Source organism: Clarias gariepinus, chromosome 19 (assembly GCF_024256425.1).
Source record: "Clarias gariepinus isolate MV-2021 ecotype Netherlands chromosome 19, CGAR_prim_01v2, whole genome shotgun sequence".
NCBI lineage: Eukaryota > Metazoa > Chordata > Actinopteri > Siluriformes > Clariidae > Clarias > Clarias gariepinus.
In genome coordinates this window covers 22,824,278-22,845,220 of record NC_071118.1, presented here as the reverse complement: position 1 = coordinate 22,845,220, position 20,943 = coordinate 22,824,278, and the positions used below count along the sequence as shown (strand labels likewise).

Here is a 20,943-nt window from a genome sequence, read left to right as displayed (position 1 = left end):
AAGAAAAGAAAGAAGAAAAAAAAAACCTCCTCTCACTCACTCCTACTCATCCATGCAGATACAAAAAGAAAGACAGACATCAAGATAAAAGAGATTTGGGGGGAGGGGGGGGTAGGAGGAATGACTGCTTCTTGTTTGTGCACGTTTGCATATGTGGACGTAGAAATGTTATAACTCAAAGATAGAAATACTGGGGACCTCAAAAATATAACAAGACTGAGATGCCTATATAAAGAGGGTGATGGAAAGAAAGAAAAAAAAACCTACACAAACAAGTGTGAAAATGCATGCTTTTTTTTTTTTTGACACGAGCAGAAAAGCAATGGGTTTATAAGTGTAAACTTCCTGCAGAGTTTAAGAAGTCGATTGCGAGGTGTAGAAACCAAGTGTGTAAGAGAGAGATTGTGAATGTGAGGGGTAGCTGAGTAACAAAGTAAAATAATGGCTTGCTCTCTCTGCTTCATGGAAGCTTCTTGGGTAGGGCCATTTTATGGACACACTGAAGACAACGGACATAATTTGTATTTTGTGTATTCATGTTGTCTTCACTGAACTGTAAAAAATAAAAAATAAATAAAAAAAGAAGGCTCAGGTTTAAGGCTCCTTGGAGTATGTGGTTGGATGCAGCAGACTTCAGATGGTCATCTTATCTAGGTTCTTAGAAATTTATGTTTTGCTGGGAGGACCCTAAACAACCCCCCTACCAGGAGGTGCAGCAGACCAGACAACATCAAGGCGTCCCTGGTAGTGCAGCAGTCCCCAATAAAGCTCAGCCGGATTGAGATCTGGGGAATTTTAAAAGTCAATTCAACAACTTCAACTCTAACGTTTCTCAACCCATTGCTGAATAAATGGTGCAGCGCGGCAGGGTACATTACCCTGCTGAAAGGAGGAGGTGCCATTAGAGGAAGAAAGGATTGTCACAGACATTACAGAATAGTGAAATTCTTTTCTTCTACATCGCCCAGCTTGTATGGATGCTGGGGTCAGAGCGCAGGGTTAGCCGTGACACAGCGCCAAGTCAGAAGGTTGAAGATTTTGCTCGAGGCCCAACAGTGGCAGCAGCTTGAACCTGCATTTTTTCTGATAAGCAACCAATGTATTCAATAGGGAACACCACTGTCAGACACGTTTATTTTATCTGCAACGATGTTTAGGAAGATGGTACATGTTAACACACCAAGCAGAACATTGCCCTGAGCATCACTCTGTCCCTGTCGGCTTTGCTTTTTTCCCCCCAGAATGTATCCTGGAAAACTACCTCTTTCCCAGGTAGGTGACAGATACGCACCAGGCCATCCACATAATGTAAAACAAGCAAAAAATAATAAAAATAAAAAATTATAAACCCAGGCATCTCAAAGGAAATCTGAAAATGGATGTACACCAAGGTTGAAGGTTATGATTATTGAAAAAATAAAGGAAAAAAAACTTCCAAAAGAGTGATGTGTCAGGCTTGTGGCATGGTTTACAAGAAGACTTGGGTGCTTGGGTTCGATGGTTCTGAATACTTAAAGTATTTCAATATGTTTTTTTTTTAAACAAATTGCCAAAACGCTTAAATTTTTTTTTACTTTGACTCTCTCACTAGACAAATTATGCTCTATAATGACAGAGACCTCACTGATGAAGCCAAGTCAGCTCTTTGTCCACGGTGGCTCTTTCTGGCCATATCAGACAGCACGCTGATGCAGGAGAAGCTGGGACATGACCACCCTCACCAGAGAACTTCACAGAACTAGGCAACTACCCCAGAGTCGTACTTCCTAACAAGATGTCGGTTCCTTGAGTTTATTATTTCTGAAGTGTGAAACAGAAAGCTAGTTACGTAGCACTGGGTTGCTTGACATTCAGGAGGAGTGCCAAGCTGACAAGAATCCTGGAAACTCTCCAGGAAAACATGGCTTTACAACTGAGCTCTAATTTCAAAGGCTGTGTAGGAAGGTCTCAGCAGGCACATTCACTTTAACAACGACGCACCTGGTTGATGCTCAGTGAGAGACTTGAACAGAGAAATTTAAAGGGCAACTAGTAAAGGATACTAACCCTGATAATTCGGTAATTATTACTTTAGTATGGAATTATGACAGGCAGCCAGTAAACAAACGTCTGAACTGCCAGTCAAATCTGTGATTATAAACCAGACTACACACTCCCACTAGGCCAGGCTTAATACTTCCACTGCGATCGGACCTCACCTAAATCGCATCTTGTCTGCTATTAACAAGTAAATGTATTTTATTATTTATTCCCAATAAAATTGTTTGCATTCTCGTTTAAGATTGTTGTCTCATCACCTATCCTGCTTAATCCTGTATTCAGGGTCATGGGGGACCTGACGTCTATCCCAGAAGATTTGGGGCATGAGGCGGCGTACACCCTGAACAGGGTGCCGATCCATCGCAAGGCGCACACACAAACTATGGGCAACTTGGGAATGCCAATTAGCCTAATCTACATGTCTTTGGCCTGGGGGAGGAAACCGGAGTACTTGGAGGAAACCCACCAAGCAAACAGTGGCGAGAATCGACCTGGCCAGGAATCGAACTCGGAGGTGCAAGGCGACAGTGCTAACCACTAAGCAATTGTGCTGCCTGTTTTAAGACGCTCAGACAAAAACAAATAAAATAAATTAGTCATTAGTGACCAAATATTATTCAACAGCGCCATTACTGGTAAATTGCTGACAGCATTTCACATTCCCTAACCTTGTCCAAAGCTAAACTCAGTCAAATCTAGCTCACTGCTACAACTAGATTTAGATTGTTTTAGTAAATATTACTGAAAAATAACAATAAAGCTGGAATTTGGGGGAAAAAAAACAAACAAAAGTCCTATCTGTTTTGTCAAAACTTTAAAATCATTGTTGCCCTGTGGACAAGGTCTAACAATTCGAAGGAAAAACAAAACAAAAACACACCCTAATTAGCATGGATGACAATTACATTCCTCCCTAGCCCTCATTATTGCACACCCAATACACCAACTGGGGAGTGTGAAGCCAACACAGCTTTCCTCTAGGATGGTTACATTTCCCCAAACTGTTGCTTGTGCCAAATGAGAGGGCGGTGTAAAATCACCCTGATGGGAGCGCCATCCGTTCTCTACCTTGTGCATGAGCTCACTGGTGCACTTTATTAGATAATGCCATTGTGACCTACACAAGATCTAGAATACCATCATTCCCGTCCAGAGAGCAAAAATAATTCATCCAAAACAAAATGCAAATGCTTATCCTTTAACATGTGGCTTTAGATACAACACTACAGCTAACAAATTACCTATTTAGCTCAGCACTTTATATCCTGGTACTGGAACACCACACTAACATTTTTCCAGGCTGGGTAAGCTAGCTTTAAGTTCATTGAGCAGAACTTAAATAAAAACCTGCCTTACAGCAACAAACAGTCAACAATTATTCACATCCTTTTCATGTGTGAATCCTCTCCTGCTTACCTGACTGTCGAGTCCGTGACAAAGCAGTGCTTGCCCAAGCACAGAGTCTTTAACATCTCATTCTAGCTGTTTTGCTCGGGGGAAACAACACTGAAGAGACTTTCGCTCATTTAAGTGTTCATCTCCCCTTCACTCCAATAATACTCATACCTACAAGGTGTCTCAGTGTTCGCAGTTATCCTATGTTATTCAATGGCAATTGATTGTTGCACCTCTATCTAGCTCAACTTCTTGGCTTAGTTACTAAATGCAATGTTCAACCCATTTCAGAAACTGAATACTATCTCATCAATTACAGTGTAAACAAATAAGCTCATCTCAACCATATCCTTGGTTCTGTGACATCATGACCGCTTTTTGTTATCAGTACATTCTGTCCGCTGCTTATTGATAAACAGATGCTCATACATCAGTTCTGGATGACGGCTTGTTCTTACACTGGAGCGGTCTTGAAACAAGGAAACACTATAGTACTGAAAAGGAGATCATAAAGAAAGAGGGTTCACATTTCTGCAGGCCTATACATGTTTCGAGGCATGCAGACGACGCTGGATGCATTGTTACGCGTGTACATGGAAGAGAGAGACTTTTTCAACTAAAATAAGCTAATTTTTAACATAATATCCGGAGGTGTAAAAAGGTCACCTCTTCAGTAGTTTAACAAAAACAGTACAGGAACCTATGTCCTACCCTCTAAGCTAGTGTTTATACAGTTTCGTACTAAAGTTTATTTAAAATGCAGGCACAGCGTTATGAATTTGTCCTGCAGCATTACTTGCATGCAAACTGCTGAATAATGCATTTGTGCAGAACAAGTGTAGTGTTTCTCAGCAGTGTCTGTGTTCCCCAGGACTTGGAAGTGTGTGGCTAGAGTAGGCCTAAAAAGGGGATTTTAAAAAGTTCAGCATTAGGGCTGTCAGTTTAATGCTTAACGTTTCATTTCGCATCGAGTTATATAACCGTCTTTGGTTAACAAATTGTTTATCCGTCCGAGGTTATCCGATCTTTTCATTACCCTCTCCTGTTCTCTTACTTTATTCCATCTTCTCTTCCTTTTGCTATGTCTGCTATTTATTTTTCCTATCTCAGCCTTTCTTTCAACCAAGTATCTTTGTCTCACTACCTCTCATTTTCTGTCACCTCTATGTCCTTCACCTTCACCCCCCTCCCCCCTTCTGAACTAACATATACACAAACTGAGAACACATTACACCTAAAATCCAAACTTAGAAATAAAACATTCCAGTCATTTTGCAGTCTTACATAAGCAGGCACACTCCCTCTGCTCGAGTCTGAGCTGGCGTTATCTAGTCACTGAGCAGCCGCCATCATCCCAGTCATTCTCCCAGCCTAATGTGTAATGAGATTTTTTTACTCCTGAGTAGATTATAACTAATTAAAAAAATGCATCCTGAAAGTTTGTGGCAATTTATGACTTTTTACTTTGGTGTGAAACCTGTATTCAAGTTTGTAGTAAAGGCAAAGATTATTTTGAAACAGGCCGAAAATTATAATTATCTTCCAAGCTAAAAAAAATATTTAGTGGGAGGGATTAAAAAAAAAAAAAAAAAAATCACAAAAATAAACACATCACAACGTGGTTGTACTGCTCTCTTACTTTACTGAGCCAAAGCTGATTTATTCAACAGATTTCTCGGCTGCATCCCAAACCACACCACAGTTTAAGGCCTAAAGAAACATGTGATTAACACAGGACTCAAAACACTCGCTCTCGCCAAAGAAATGTGAAAAGCTCAACACCTTGTTATTCACTACAACATACAGTCCTGAATCCTGCTTCTTCCTACATACACATACTTTGTTTTTTCTTACACACAAAAAACCTTCATACTTTCGAAAAGTATTTTATTCCGTAAATATCTCAATTCAATATTACATTTTTCACCAGATTTTATAAATAAAAAAAAAAAAAATTAAGTAAATCATTTGTAAAGCTGTATTGTGCAGTATTTAAAAACAACTTTAAGAGTACATGTAACCGAGCAGTATCTCTCGTCATCCACCATAATTATTATTTCTAAACAAACAATTCACTCCTACCACACGGGATGAAAATGTGTACATAGATTACTAGTATTATTATTTGTTTACCTGTAGTGCGCACTTTTTAAAATTTTTATTAATTGTGGTGTTTTAAGGCCCGTGTAAGCATAGTGTGTAATGGATGAGTTTAAGACCAAGTTTTTTTTGAAGACCAAAATTTTGTTTTTTACTCGAGCGGTTTTTAATATTGTAACGCCATAAACATGCGTTTCTGTTGGGCCACTTGGAAACTCCTGCGTTTTTTTACATCTGAGGCTGATTGGCGGATCATAGGTTAACCAAAGTAAAAACCAGCCAACTCTGGTTACCAAATGTAATAGGTTTAAAATAAATAATCGATTTTTAAAACAGTGTGGTGATGTGTAAATCGCCAAATTAAAAGAATGGCGATTCATAACCAAGTTGAGGTTACACCAGACCCAAACTGAAGGAAGTGCTGACTGGGTACTCCTTACAATCATATAGCAGGAACTCTCAATATCTCAGACAACTCAGACAATATCTTTTCCAAGCTACAGTGCACACTGCGTCATAAACATGAGGGTGGTTTACGATGGCAAGTTAACTTAAGCATATCCTTGTAACAATAAACATTAGAAAACTGACAATTGGTGCAGACTAGGAATATGCAACAATGTAAAATCAAGTATGACCTTCACTGTTCTCTACTCATTTTGTTTATAGTAATAAAGCTTATTATAAACACAATTTAAACAAATATTTTTAGAACAAAAACCAGTCAGTTTTGCATATAATTCATTGCTTTTGAATAGTTTTGTGCTTTCAGTTAGGTCCTGTTCAAGTTTAACTCCACCTGAAATAATAGCTCGTCTGTTAAAGCTCCTTGTAAATATACACAGTTACCACAGTGGTGGTGTTGATGTCAGTCTGATCCTCCCAAATTTCCAACACACAGAGCTGGGTATTTATTTAATGAGCAATGTTTATGCTTAATATATAATAAATATATTATGACAAAAATAAATGGAGTAAATATTCGTGCCCACTAGTTTGTTTTTTTTCTTATGTCTCAGGAAGCCTGGAGCCTGTCCCAGAGGACTCGGGGCACTAGGCGGGACACATCCTGGATGGAGTGCCAATCCATCGCAAGGCACAATCATGCACGCAACACACACACGCACACACTCATACTATGGGCAATTTGGAAGCGGCAATTAGCCCAAGCTGCATGCCTTTGGACTGTGGGAGGAAATCATCTAGCATTAATAATTAGAAATACTGACTGAAAACAGAAAAAAACAGACTGAATATGAATGAGGCAGAATATTACCAAGAATTGATTTCTATTTGAACACCCATTCACTAAAGATTTTTTAAGCAGCATTAGAGTACAGAAATAAAGGAAACCGAAAAAATTAATAAAATTCAATTATGAATCTCAATTTGTGTATTTTTTTTCTTTTCATGCTTCTTAGTTAAAATGTAGCTTTTTATTGAATCTAATTTGAAGTAAAATGTTCAACTCTTGGATTTGAAGTTAGTTTGTATTGTGCAAATGCTGCCTTTAGTATTTAAGCTCGAAAACTGACGCTATAAGGAATGAGCTATATTTAGTAACTCACTATTTAGTTGTGAAACTGAAATAAAGCCAAGTTATAAACTTTGAGTGACCATTTTTAGGGTTCAGGGTCTTAAACTTAATCAGAAAAAAAGCAATATTGAATTAGGACATTTATAAAATCTTGATACAGAATTGCGATATTAAATCGAACCGGCACTTAGCTATCGTGATATATCAGGTTGTGAGTGGTCACCTAACCCTCGGATAGTCTGAGGCATTCAGGACATTAATGATTGGTATTCCTAGAAAGAAAGTGTTAAAAAGTCATGCTAGGTCCTCAGCAGAAATCTGAGCTTGTGCCCACTGCGGCCTCAGCTTTTTTAAAATCGACTGACGGAAGTGAAACCTCTTGTGGTCTTTTGGTGACGTTACCCTTTACCTCAAGGTTTGGCATGCTTTTCTGCTCAGCACAATTGAAGAGTGGTTGCCCGAGTTATTGCACCCTTTGTTAGCTAAAACCAGTCTGGTTATTCTGTTCTGACCTTTCTCCTAGACAACTCGTTGGCGTTTTTGTGCGCTGTCTTTATTGCACCATGCTAAGCAGAAACAAACTAGTCCCTTTTACACCAACACCAAGAACAGAATATTTTCCTTCCCATTCCGATGGCTGACGTAAACAATCCTGCATCTGCATGCTCTTACACACTGGGTTCCTGCCACACGATTGGCTAATGAGGTAATTGCATAAATGAGGACGTTAACAAGTGTCCCTAATAAAGTGTTTAATGAGTGTGACCTTAGCATTACAAGGTACTAACTGCTATTTGCTCTGCACCCACAGAGAAATATATTACAAAACCTGGAAACAAAGAACAGTCTTGTTCACTGCTGCAGGTTTGTGTTCATCAGCACATCTGTCCAGCATCTCTAGCAAACTTTACAGAGCAATAAATAATCCTGACGTCATTTGGTTCCACAACCCCAAAAGCAACGAATTTCTGAAGAGTTTAGGAAATCTGTGTGTCAAAGAGCTCACTATTTTGTGGTTAATAAGTGTGGTGTGGTTTGAATTTAAAGCTATTTACGCTGAGATGTAGGTGCCAAGCACATTAACGGCAACCACAAAAATGCAATGAAACATCAGTAAAACAAAATAGAAATAAATAACAACAGGCAATGCTAAAAAACAAAAATAAAAGATAAAATATGAAACAAAACACAAAGCAAACCAGGAAACATAGATAAAACCAACAACAAATGTGAAAAAAGACAACACTAAAACTAAACCATAAGAAGGTTGTTTATTGAACATCAGATCCTAATATTCCACTAATAATTGGGAATAATCACCCAATCAGACAAAAAAAAAAAAATCCTAATTTATTATCTCTGGTCGGAATAAATATATTCTTTCTGCCCCATGTGAGGACATTAGGTGACTTGAGTTTTCACGAGGGTAATTTTTCATGCATTCCTGATTGGTTAGCTGCATGAGAACGCCGCTCTCCCACCAGTCTTTACTTTCATTTATTGGACCTCTGGCTAAGGGAGGTGAATGGATAAAGAAAGAGACTGGCTAACTATTATACATGTAATAAAAGCGTTTAGCCTAACCATCCAACATCCTTTAAAAATTTGGGATTTCTTTGTTTTTGTTCAGTTATTATTTTCCTTCTACATTCTACAACAATAGAGAGGATTTCCAAAACTAGGAAACACATGGAATTTGGTAATTATGTAACACTTATTTTGAAGTTAGCCTTTCTGGAACAGTTCTTGCAATAATAGTATTTTCCAGTGCGTTTGGAAAACCCATCGATCATCATGATGAAATTGTCCCTCATGAAGACCATCCCAGGAAAGTAGGACCAAAACTCACCTCTGCTGCAGAGGAGAAGTTCATTTAGAGTCACCATCCTCAGAAATTACCAATTAACAAAACACCTGAGATGAGAGCCGTATGAAGACAAGTAGCAAATGGATCTTAATCTACTAAAAACTGTTTAAAGAAGAAGATTACTGCATATTTTGGATGCCTTCAGCATTGTTTACAATGGTAACAGAAATAAAAATCAGGAACGACCATGGGGTTAGAATGTGATCCCAAATTTTTGAGCGGTAGCGTAAATGAGACTAAGGGCCTGTCCACACGGAGGCGCGTTTCGCTGTATACGTATAAATGTTTTATCGTAGTGGCGATTCGCCCACACGGATCCGGCGTTTTAGGAGACTGAAACCGCTATTTTTTGAAACCGGGTCCCAAAGTGGATAAAACTGAAAACGACACCCTTGCGTCTTCGTGTGTACGGCCAATCCGTATATTTTGTGAAACGATGATGTCATCACATCACGTGTCGGCTGCGTCACACGTAACAGCAACAACAATAATGGCGGACTACATGATTGTGTTTGTGTTGCTACAAAGCCTACTAGCTTTATTACAGCAAAATCTATTGCTTCTTTGCAACTGTTATGAGCAACAAGCGATAATGGACAACACAATCTTGGTTCGTATACAGCGCGAAGGTTATGCGCATGCTCAAAGTCGTGTATAGTGCATCTCTATGGCAGAATTACAGCGCCCCATACTGATCTGGCATATATAATACACCGTTTTCAGTGGTTTCGTGTGTACGCAGATATTTCTTGAGACGACGCCGTGTTCACGAAAAAAAATTATCGGATAGGGAACGCACCGGCTTCGTCTAAATAGCTTGAATGTAAACAATCATAATGCTGAAGGTGGGATTTGCCATAAAAATATGAGAAGGCTAACCTAGCTGAACCTCTTGTGTTACATTTACAACAGTTTAAACGCTTCACAGCGGGCAGATTGACTTTCTAAACGTCCACAAAAGGTTATGTTCTGACTAAATTCTTTGGAGTTAAAATCTTTAATTGGAATAACTTCAGTCGGATTGAAGAATTATTGTCCATATAAACACAGCTTCTGCTACATTAACTGACTGTACGAGTGTCTACTTGCAAATACATTTTACTGAGTCAATATACTGCTAATATATTAAGTCGCTATAATCAATTTTACACAGCACATGTGAAAGAAATGTCATTTGTATAGAGCTAAACTAAATGTATACTGTATCAGCATCTTCTTAAAGCAAAGCATCCTTAAAGAAACAGTAACAATACATTAAAATTATAATAATATCTACGACAAAATCAAACTCCAGTAACCGCCTTCATCCCTTCACTTTAGAATGGTTTCGAATGAAACTAATGCAATTTTACTCGTAAGGGACTTTTACGTAGACCATGTCCTCTTGGTTCTTTGCAAAGCGCACCGGAACATCTATACAAAACGTAACAATAACAGGAAGCGCGGGCATCCTGAGACTGTTATGTTCGAGGAGGTGAAGTGGTGTTTCTCTTCCACCCCCCCAAAAAAACCACACAAAACGACTTTGCCGTAGGTTACGGCTGAACGCGGTTATGAACCCGGCTTGCTGTTATCTGTAGATCGAGGTTCGCCTGCTTCACATGTGCTTTTCATTTAAACTTGTTTTTAAAAAGTGATGTGAACCCGTATAATGGGTTTAACATTTGATGTTTTTAATGACTGATGACTTTTCCATACAGGACAGACAAAAAGGGGGGGGGGGGGGGTCGTCTACCTGAAACAGTCATAGGCATAATGAATAACCACAGCGCCTCCTCCCAAAAAAAAAAAAAAAAACACCTTAAATTAGAATTCCTACTTAGGAACTCTGAATGGTGTTCTCAAAGGTCATGTCAAATCAACATCCCAGAATAGCATCTTAAACATAGCACTTCTTAACTTTTGAGTTGTGCTGTATACATGCACATATTTGCTTGAGATCAATCAGCATCGATCAGTTTAAATCACCGACAATACAGCTCTCTGTCTGAAGAGGAAACTAAATGTCACTCATCACAGCAAACCGGCTCACTTTCTGCTGACAACCGTGAAAGTGTCAGCGTTCTTCTCCCATTTTATGAATTGAATTTACACGCATCCAACTCTGGCATCTTCTTTTCTTCCTACGTTTTGTTTGTTTTGTGCATGCAAGTGCATTCGTTGACCCTGCAGTACATAGTGGTAGTTTACAGGATAAATGCTAAGTTTGCATTTAAAAAAATAAAATAAAACGCAGACTGCATAAACGATGCTGTAAATAAGTTACAAGGTATGAATTATACAGAGTGCAAGCAATGGCATGAGAATAAACAGATATGAGTTTTAGAGGTACTCGACACAGAAGCAAAAAAACAAAAACGATGAGTTTGTTGTGTGTACTTAGCACTCGCTTTGATCTATACTTCCTGTCTTGAAATAGAAAGGATTTTAGCCTTCTTACCTTTCATATGACAACTTACACACAGTATGTGTGCATGTGAGAGAGAGAGAGAGAGAGAGAGAGAGAGAGAGAGAGAGAGAGAGAGAGAGAGAGAGAGAGAGAGAGAAACATGAAGCAGTGCGGTGAGAGGATGTAGCAATTAGAACACTGTTAGTGTATTTAAGTCTTTCTTCAGCTACTATTTCCAAGTTTCATAAAGAGGAGGGATGGCTAAAAATAAGCGTAAAAAAAAAAGAAAGAATGCTGGCGGCTTTGCTTATTTGTTCATTTTTAAACCCACAAATCCTAAGAAGCAGCACAGATGGAAAAAGGGATGGAAATGCTGGAGCAGAAAAAGTTTAAAGCTTTGCATGTGCAACACTGTTTTACTGAGTTGAAGAATCAAAGTAGAGCGTAGTTTATAAACTTGTGTCTCTTCGGCTTGCCTATTTTAAGAGGACGTCAAACAAAGGTCATAGGACTGAGTCGGACTGCAGAGAAGTGCTTTAATGCCTCGTCACGTTGTATAGCAGCAATATGGTGGGTTCATTACAAAAGGTGTGTACCGCTATTATAACAACGTTGGGCTGGAATGAATGCTCGTGACAGCATTGCTCGGAGTGTCACCTCAGACTTCTTGGCTGCTCCTCAACAAATCTGTTAGCTCTGTGTTAAAGCCATAACAAGCTACTTTGAATGTATGAACTGACCTAAAGCATAACTCTGATGTTTACAGCATAACTCGATTAAAAAAAGAAATAAAGGTCCTGCTTTGTTTATTTTTTATATAAAAATAAACAAAGCAAGTTTAAATTTACATGCTGAACCCATGAAGAATTGGAGAGAAGTGTAGCTGCTTTAACACTAGGCATGATTGATCATGCTGTGCCCGGTACGAAAGCAGGTGGTTATTTCACATAATTGATTTAAAGGTCACCAATAAAAACAGAGTTTTAAAAACAAAGTCGTCAGCCTTCACACTCTTCCTAATATTAGCAATATATAAGGGGAAAAAATAAAAATTAAATCAAGAGCGAAACTCTGACCTGCAAGTGTTGATGGTTTTCATATTTTATTTCAAGTGTGAGTCTTTAGATTCTCTTTTTAGTCAGAAGTTATAATGTAATCGCTGGCAAACCCTTATAGAAAAATAATCAACCGAGTGGTGAATTGCACACAGAATAATTGTTAAAAAGGGGTTTCGTTTTTTGCCATGTTTTGATGCGTCTTTCTTCCTTTTATATTACTACAACTATATATTTTTTTTTATTAACGATGGCGTACTGCAGCTAAAAATGGATAAAGTATGTATTAGTCTGATCATTTATGATATAAAAGGTGCAAAATAACCGCAGCTCGTTTTGATGAAACAAATCAATCATCGGTGGAGATGTCGGGGAAAATTAAAAACTTCGTTACAGCATTACTACTGACTTTTATAACGCATTCGTTCTCCTTCAATAATAATGTCTACTTATAGAAAACTTTAGAACATGGAAAATCTTTGTCTTAAAAATCTAAATCAATACATCCTGCCCAATCGGGACAGAGAAAAATCAACAGCGCTGTGCAGCAATGCATCATAAATTTGTCTAAATTTTTTTTTAAGGGGGAAAAAAATTATTATATACATCTATATAAAACCACAAACGCACACCAATTTGTTCATAGACATGGTATCTAGCCAAGGTTATACAGAGTAAACATGCAAAACTAGTCACTTTATAAACGTTCAAGTCGTTTAAATATTCAAATAACATTTCAGACATATGAATATCTGAATTCTTCATCGGAGCTATTGCTCTGCGCTTACTTCACATGTATTTTTCAAGAGATGTTTAAGGAAAAACAAGATGTTTGAAAATGTTATAAACTGGAGATGAGAAAAATCGAGATATAAAAACCTTCCATGTCAGCAGATTCCTACCAGCGATCGATTTAATCTACAAAGCTAAAAAATTAATAAGGTGCCCCAATGATGATAAAAGCTCAACATGTCTATGTAAGCTGACCTGTTATATATTATCTGTTATGCTGCTTTACAAGAAATTGTGGTATTTCAGACTAAATTATTATTACTTTTTCCACCCCAAGCCACCTCCCACACACACACACACAGCCTGGATCAGCTTTATTTCTGAACTTATTTCTGATTTATTTTCTTATTATGAACAAGCTAGAAAGAGGAAAATCAATTATTTTATCTGGTGCATTGTTTCTGTAGTAAAACTTCTGGTTATAATAATTTAATGACCAGCAGCTAGAGACGAGCGACTCAGATCTCAGTGTTAATGTCTGATGGAAACGAGGGATTTCATTTCTCAAAACAAGGTGGCGGCTCGCGTTTCAAGCACCCGCTCACGCTCGTACACATACTCACACACGTGAATGGAAGATCAGATGCTCCTGAAAGCTGAAGCACAGGTGCATTGAGAACCACCATTTATTAGGTTTTTTTTTTGATTTTCTCTCTCTGGCTCTCTGCCTTCTCTCACTGGCTGTGCTTGCATGCAATAAAGGGGAAAAAATATTTTTTAAAAAGCATATTTTTAATTCTGAAAGCATATTCTGACCCAAGGTTATATCCACACTCAAAATCTTCATGGATGAAGTAACGTTACCATAGCAACTAGCTACACATCTTTCAGCTTCAAAAGGAACATGAACACAGGGAGAACTGTTTCCAGTGCCTAGATAATTTTTCCTCTTTAGGCGACAACCTAGCCTGCTGTTGGATTTAACTTCATGAATTAAACTATAGTGCATGAATCAAGAATCCATCTGCTGGTACAAAAGACTTACTTTTAATAAAATGTAATTCTTACACTTTACAGCTGGCAAATTATAATTATGACCGTTAAGCTGACAATAGTAAATCTTTGACTGGTTGACAAATCTGTTTATCCTGTGGCGAAATTATTGTAAAAGTGTTCATAATAGCAGGCTGGTTTTAAACTGTTACTGGGTGTCTGTTATAGGATAATTCTGAACATGGTGGATGACCATCACGGTGTGACTCAGACATGCCTGCTGACTTTAGAACATGTTATTGCTCACAAACAAATATTGATTTGGTGACGGCGTACAAATTTTGGGGCACTGGTATTGATCTTAAATTTATTTGTACTTGGTGGTTTGACTTAGCTGTCTCAGTCGGTATAAACCAGCCCGGTTAAGCTGGTCAAGGGGGCCATTGTGGTGACTAAAGTAGAGCAGGTTCAGCTTTAGGACATTTACTTTAAAAGTGTTAAGAACAATCTGAAAATCATGAACTACCCTAAAACAAAACTACTTATCATATCAACTTTTTTTTGTATTCCTATAGCTATTGAGAGACTGAATCTAGAGATGCATAAAGTCAAAGTTTAAGCCATTTACACAGGTGGACTGGCATACACAATTTTTTTTTTCCTGAATGGAAATTCTGTAAAAAAAAATGGGGAGTTCAAAACACAGTTTACTTGCTTGAAGCAAGCAGTAATGTCAAGCACTGGCTTGCTAACCATCTAGCTGACTAACCCACAAACATGAGACTTGATCTGAACATGCCTCATGAGATATTGATGCTCTAATACAGCTGATCTGCTTACATGCCAGACAAGGGCAAGTTTGCAATCTGTGCAGTTTTCTCACCCTGAGTGAAAAATCATCAACTGATGACTTCAACTAATTAAGAATTAAAATCCCTGGTAACTAATTTGGTCATCAACTTCAGACTACCAAGTTAATTATTCCTTGCAGCCCTATTGGCCAACAATGATTCATTTAGTCATCACTATAATATTAAAACAGCTTGCATTTTGTGGAGGAGGGGAAAACACCTTAGTTCAAATCAAAGTGCTATTTAATGTTATTAAAGAAAAAAAAGGATGTGAAAGTGTGCCAGGCATATAAAATTTAAATTGCAGAATCGCGTCTCAACACTCTCGCTTCCCCTCGCCAGGTCTCTTTCGCTCCTGTTTCATCTCTCTCACATCTCTCTTAGACGGTCATTGTGCTTCTAAAGTCCTAACATGTAAAAGCATGCCTGGTTTAACAAATACACGAAGACAGAACCATCTGCTCAGCAAGCAGCATTTAGCTTCATGTGAAATAACAGGCGACGGCTCGTTCCAAGCTTCAGCTCAGTTATCAGTCACACATAACAGAGTATTAGAGAACCACGAATTCTGCCTAGAAAATAAGGAACTAGGAAGCTGCTTAGTCCCGAGTAAAACTATTCCATGTAAGAGCAAGATTCAATTAAACTAACATGTTTTTCTGTTTTGCCTTTTGGAAAATTTTATTCGAATAATTTTTCACTAGTGCAAAGCTCCTCAGTGCTGTTGTGCATATCTAATTTTGATTCATACACATCTCATACAAACTTTCATCATTTCTTTTGATTGGGTAAAGCTGCTTTGTGACAATGACTATACGAAGTGCTATACAAATAAAAATTAACTGAACTGAAAAGGTTGACATATTTCACAATTAACTGAAAATGTAAATGCTAGATAGTGTACTTTAGCACTTTCACATGTGACGATAGAACACCATAGACAAAATTTAAACACTACCTAGCAGGGATTAAAACGGACATGGGGTGCTGGAGTAATTTCTTATTTTACAGAATAGCTCCTGTGTGACTTTATTTATATTTGGATCAGTCATACAGCTGAATTACATACTGTTTTTCACTGAAACTTTGGCCATGTTTAGAAACAACAGATAAAACGCTTTCCAATGACACATTTTTTCTTGATATACTTTGCTGTTATGTTGTATTTTCAAATTCCAGCTAAAACATTGGATTACCTTAAACAAATAAGAGCCAGTACGTTTTCTCTCCTTCAGTGTGTTTGATCGCTGCAAACATTCGGGTTTACAGCACCTTTTAAATCTACTCCTACTATGATCATTTTATCCTATGATCTCAGACTTCCCTATGATAAACTTCATCCATTTTAAATAAGGCTTATACCTGAATAACTAGCTATACTCGCAGTACACTTTTTTATTTAAAGTCATTTTAAGCTTGGTTTACGCAATCATAATACTGTCCATGGAGTGAGCTGAAAAGGCAATTTAAAAAGAAAAAAAAAACAAGGGGGGGGGACTCATTAAATCCTTTGATCTCTTTAACATTTCAATAATGCCAAGTTAATAGGCATGCACATAAAATGTTCATTCACAAGAGTAATCTACAACTTTCTTTGTCTTAGTTACACACTTGGCGACCCAAGACTGAGGGATGAAAATCTTAGCATCACTTACCGCCACAGCTATCATGGAATCGTCTGGCTTCCATTCGGCCTGCTGATAGAAACCAAACTGAGCAGCCGCCTTCTCCGATTCGATATAACTCACTATCAGGACACTCGGCTAGAGAGAAAGAGAAAAACATTCAACTGTGCATTAGCACTTATAGTAGTTACCTAAATAATTTCCCAAAACCAATAATATTCCCAATAAAAGGAAAGCATTCCAAAAATGACTCAAAAAAAAAAAAAAAAAAAAAACTGCCTGAAATGAACTTTTAATCCACTAAATTGCATCAGTGTTTGTGATCTATTTAGATAAAGTTTATAAAACGATATTGCAATACCTCAGAATTATGCAATGCAACAAAAAGGAATTAAGTGGTCAATACAATTAAACCGATTTAGACGCGAGACCACGCAAGTTTGAGCTCAAACATATAATTTGTGTCTGTGCAAATGTTGGTTAAAATTTGCAATGAATCTGTGGTTCACAGGCACACCAAACCACGGGGAGTGATCTGTACAAGTCACGGGTCAACCATGTTCTGACGACACAAATCGCTGGCTCTTGTGATATGACCCCAGTGCTGATTTGCTACAGCTGACCGCATGTAAAGCGTTTTTTTTTTTGTCAATGACCAGTTCAGTCTGTAGTTTACATGCATCAGCTTATCAAATAATCAGCAGTCTGTCTGGGCTGGTTTGAGCCTCTCGAACAGACCTTTAACAGATTGTTTATAAACAATGAAATTCAGCAGTGAAACAAGTACTTCCTCAATTGCAAAGAAAAAAAAAAAGAAGACAAAAATAGGACAGCTTCAAAATTTCCAAGTAGTTGTTTCAGAAATGGCTCTAACATGTTTTAGAAATCTGGTCCCAGATTTGTTTAGAATTCTGCATCAATAAAAACTTATTTGCTAGAACAGTTAAGCACATTAAATGTTTAATACACACACTTTATAACTATGTAACTAAGGATATAACTTCAGGCAAAAGACACACCAAAAAAAAAAAAAAAAAAAAAAAAAAAAATCACATAAAAACAGACAAACTGTCATGGTCAATACCAGCCCTGCCCCTAAGCAATCTTTTCTTATCAGATGTTAGTTCAGTCTGGCTCACTTAGGGGGAAAAAAAAGAGAATTTGTTTCATATCCTAGGCCCTTGGTTCTCAAAATAAGTCCCGAAACTGGGGTCTGTGAAACACAGCGATAACGGAGTCATCAGGAATTTTTATTGTTATTAGGCTGCTGGAATGGTGAGAGATGAACAAAATACAAAACTAAAAACAAGCTGACGGACATAATGTCAACCTAAATTAAAATTTTTGCTGAATGTAGCTTTATTAATAAGAAACGAACATCGGGTAAGTAAGGTTTCAGATTTGATTTAATACTGATCTTTTTTCCCCCCTCGTCACACAAATGGATCTTGACGAAGCCATGCCCGCTAATACACAGGTCACATCCTCTGCGCGTTACCATGGCAATATAAGCACCTCGGATCGCTTTTTGCTATGTTTTTGTATTAAATATTTCTTGAAAACAACAAAAACTGTTTAAAACCCTTATGAAACATGAATACATTTATTTATTTTATTTATTTACAAATGTAGGGAGTTTTTTTTTTTTATTTTGGTTTACAAAATTACTAGCCTATATATATATAATTTTTTTAGCTGTGTTTAGCGAGACAGCAGCTTATGGGAAATTGTTCAGTCTCTATTCCGGGTGATGTGAAGACCTGTTGTTCAGTTGTTGCCTACACCCTTTGGCCTTTTCTTTGAACCGAGCAGTTTCACTCCTCGCGGTTGGGATGCACTTATAACATGGCTGAACACCCTGTGCAGTCCATTTTGCAGGGTACTTCAGGCTGATTGGAACGCACCTTGAGTGCAGTTTTCCCCCGGAACATTTTTACAAAAGACATGGTGCTGATTAGAGAACAGTTTAGCAAGAGACAATTTGCTGTTCTGCAGGTGTAATAATGATGTCGATCCAGGAACATTCCAGGGAAAGACAGCACGAGGTTCCGGAATAAATTGGAGCAAAAGAAAGCGGATAATTTTGGCATAAGAACAAACACTGATGCACAAACGCATTCGCTGTTGAGATCCAGGGACAAGTTCAGCAAAAACAAGAAAAAGAGGACTGATCCTGGAGCAGTTCGGCAGAAACAAAAGCCATGAGACAGATTAGATCCCTCATTGTGGGCGTGTGTCCAAGGAAGAAAAATAAATAAAATAAATAAAACATTCAAGAGTCCATACCATCAGCAGTCACAGAACCATATTTTTCCTGTTGTATAATCATCTAACAATCCGACAAGCTTTAGCATGAGCACAAAAAAACCTGCATTGTCATCAGCCTGAAATTACAGCACCCCAATTAAGTGCATACACTTGCACTGTGTAAACAACTTCACTTTAGCAGCTAAAACAATTTTCTGCACACAAACATGTTTATTAAAACAGATTCATTCATTTCTTTCTCTAAGATTTTTTGCACTTCGTTTTCAGAACAAAATCTGTTCCACCTATTAATATCCTAAACTAATAAATACCATCGTATCACATACTCATGGTGACCCAAACCCCCGGCTCGGGTCAGCACCCGAACATGGTCTGTGTGGACTGCACACCAGACCTAATGGGCAGAGCATGATGGAGGAAGAACAGACTTTGAAGTGAAAATTCAGGCAAAACAGTTTACAAAAAAAAAATATATATATATATATATATATATATATATATATATATATATATATATATATATATATATGGAGATTTAGGGAGTGTTTGTTGGAATGCAGAATGAGAAATAAGAAAGAAAATGAACGTGCCCATGTGTGGAATCAAAAACTGCAAGCGGGCGTGCACGTATGCACTCAGGAATTTTTTGGAGGGGCAAGAAATTCTTCTTGAGGCCTTCCTGTTCCTCTCTCTAACTGGCCAATCAGCAACACAGGAACAAGAAAAAAGGAAATGCATTTAAGTGTTTCCTAATGATACTTGAGCCCCCTTAAAAAAATACCACTAACAAAGAAAAACAGATTGATTATTTCTCAATCCATTAGAGATCTTGTGAAAAAGCCCGATATGTAGTGGTTCAGTCTAATGTTTTAAAACACATCTTGTGTGAACAAAATAGTTACAATTACGTACAAGTGTCATCACCTCACGATTAATGCACACATTACAGCTTTTATTCAGGATGCTGAAAGGCAAAGCCCTGCTGCATTTAACAACCAATAAGCAGGAAAATGCCATTTTAAGGAACCTGGATTTGTGAGCAAAATTAACCTTTAAAAGCAAACTACTGGACAATGTTTAAGACACAAAATTTATCACAGCATTGGAAAACTAAAATACGAGTCAATGTCACAAGTCAAAAACTCGTGAGAAAAAAAAAAAAAACATTATAATGAAATAAAAATGCCACACACTAAACGCATCACCACTTCACTCCTTTACTTTACTCCTAAAACTCAAACATTTCCCAAATGTTCCTAAAAAATTTTCATTTAAAAATGCTCCTTCGTACTACAGTAAACTTCAGTGCACTGCAGGTATACCACTCTGAGATGCAATCACTGCCTGATTACAGCTGTAAAGAGTGCTTGGGTGCTATACTATTACACATCAGGGATAAGTATCAACGACAGCGTCGCAACACAATCTCGATTTTATATTAAAGGCATCGCAAATTTATAACTATCCCGATTCAATATATTTTTCCCCCAAATTTTGCGATAATTTAAAAAAGAAAAAACACCAAGGGCAGCACTTTAACAATACAAAACCTTTAAAATTTGAGACATTTATTTAATTTAAAGTTGAATTTTAAACTTAAAGCAGCACCTATGCAGTCTCTTATATATCCACAATAACTAACAGTTGTGGGTGCGCGCAGTTTTATGCCGCTTCTAGTGTACGCCTTCAGACTAACTTGTGCTTGGTGTTTGAGACTGGTGTATAACGGGTGGGTTTAAGATCAATTGCAGAGCTTGGAAAAAAATGGTTGATTAGAGGCTTTTTAAATGTGCTTAACTTTTGATACCGTGTTGCCATGAAAATGCAATTCTGTGACACCACTCGTGAAATCATGCACTCTGCATAGAACCAGTTACGTCTGATGTGATCGGTCATGGCTGTTTAAGTTGAAAAACAGCCAGGTCTGTGTCTCTGGCGGATCGACAGGTGGAGTCAATATGTAATACATGAATCAACACAGAAGAATTGTGATTCATAATCAATTTCCCTTCTAAATTTTACTACACATGATCTGACAGCACACATTTCTCAAAAGGCATTCACTTTCATAAAGCATTCAGTATCTGTAGC

The 20,943-nt window shown here is 37.7% G+C and overlaps 1 protein-coding gene across 1 annotated transcript in view; it reads right to left on the bottom strand.

Annotated features, from left to right (window-relative positions):
- The window catches only part of ric1 (RIC1 homolog, RAB6A GEF complex partner 1), a 56,591-nt gene that overhangs the window by 30,248 nt on the left and 5,400 nt on the right, over window positions 1-20,943 (bottom strand). The window contains exon 2 of the mRNA XM_053477836.1: window positions 16,615-16,722. Coding sequence (XP_053333811.1) covers window positions 16,615-16,722 — 108 coding nt within the window. The remainder of the gene's footprint in view (window positions 1-16,614; window positions 16,723-20,943) is intronic.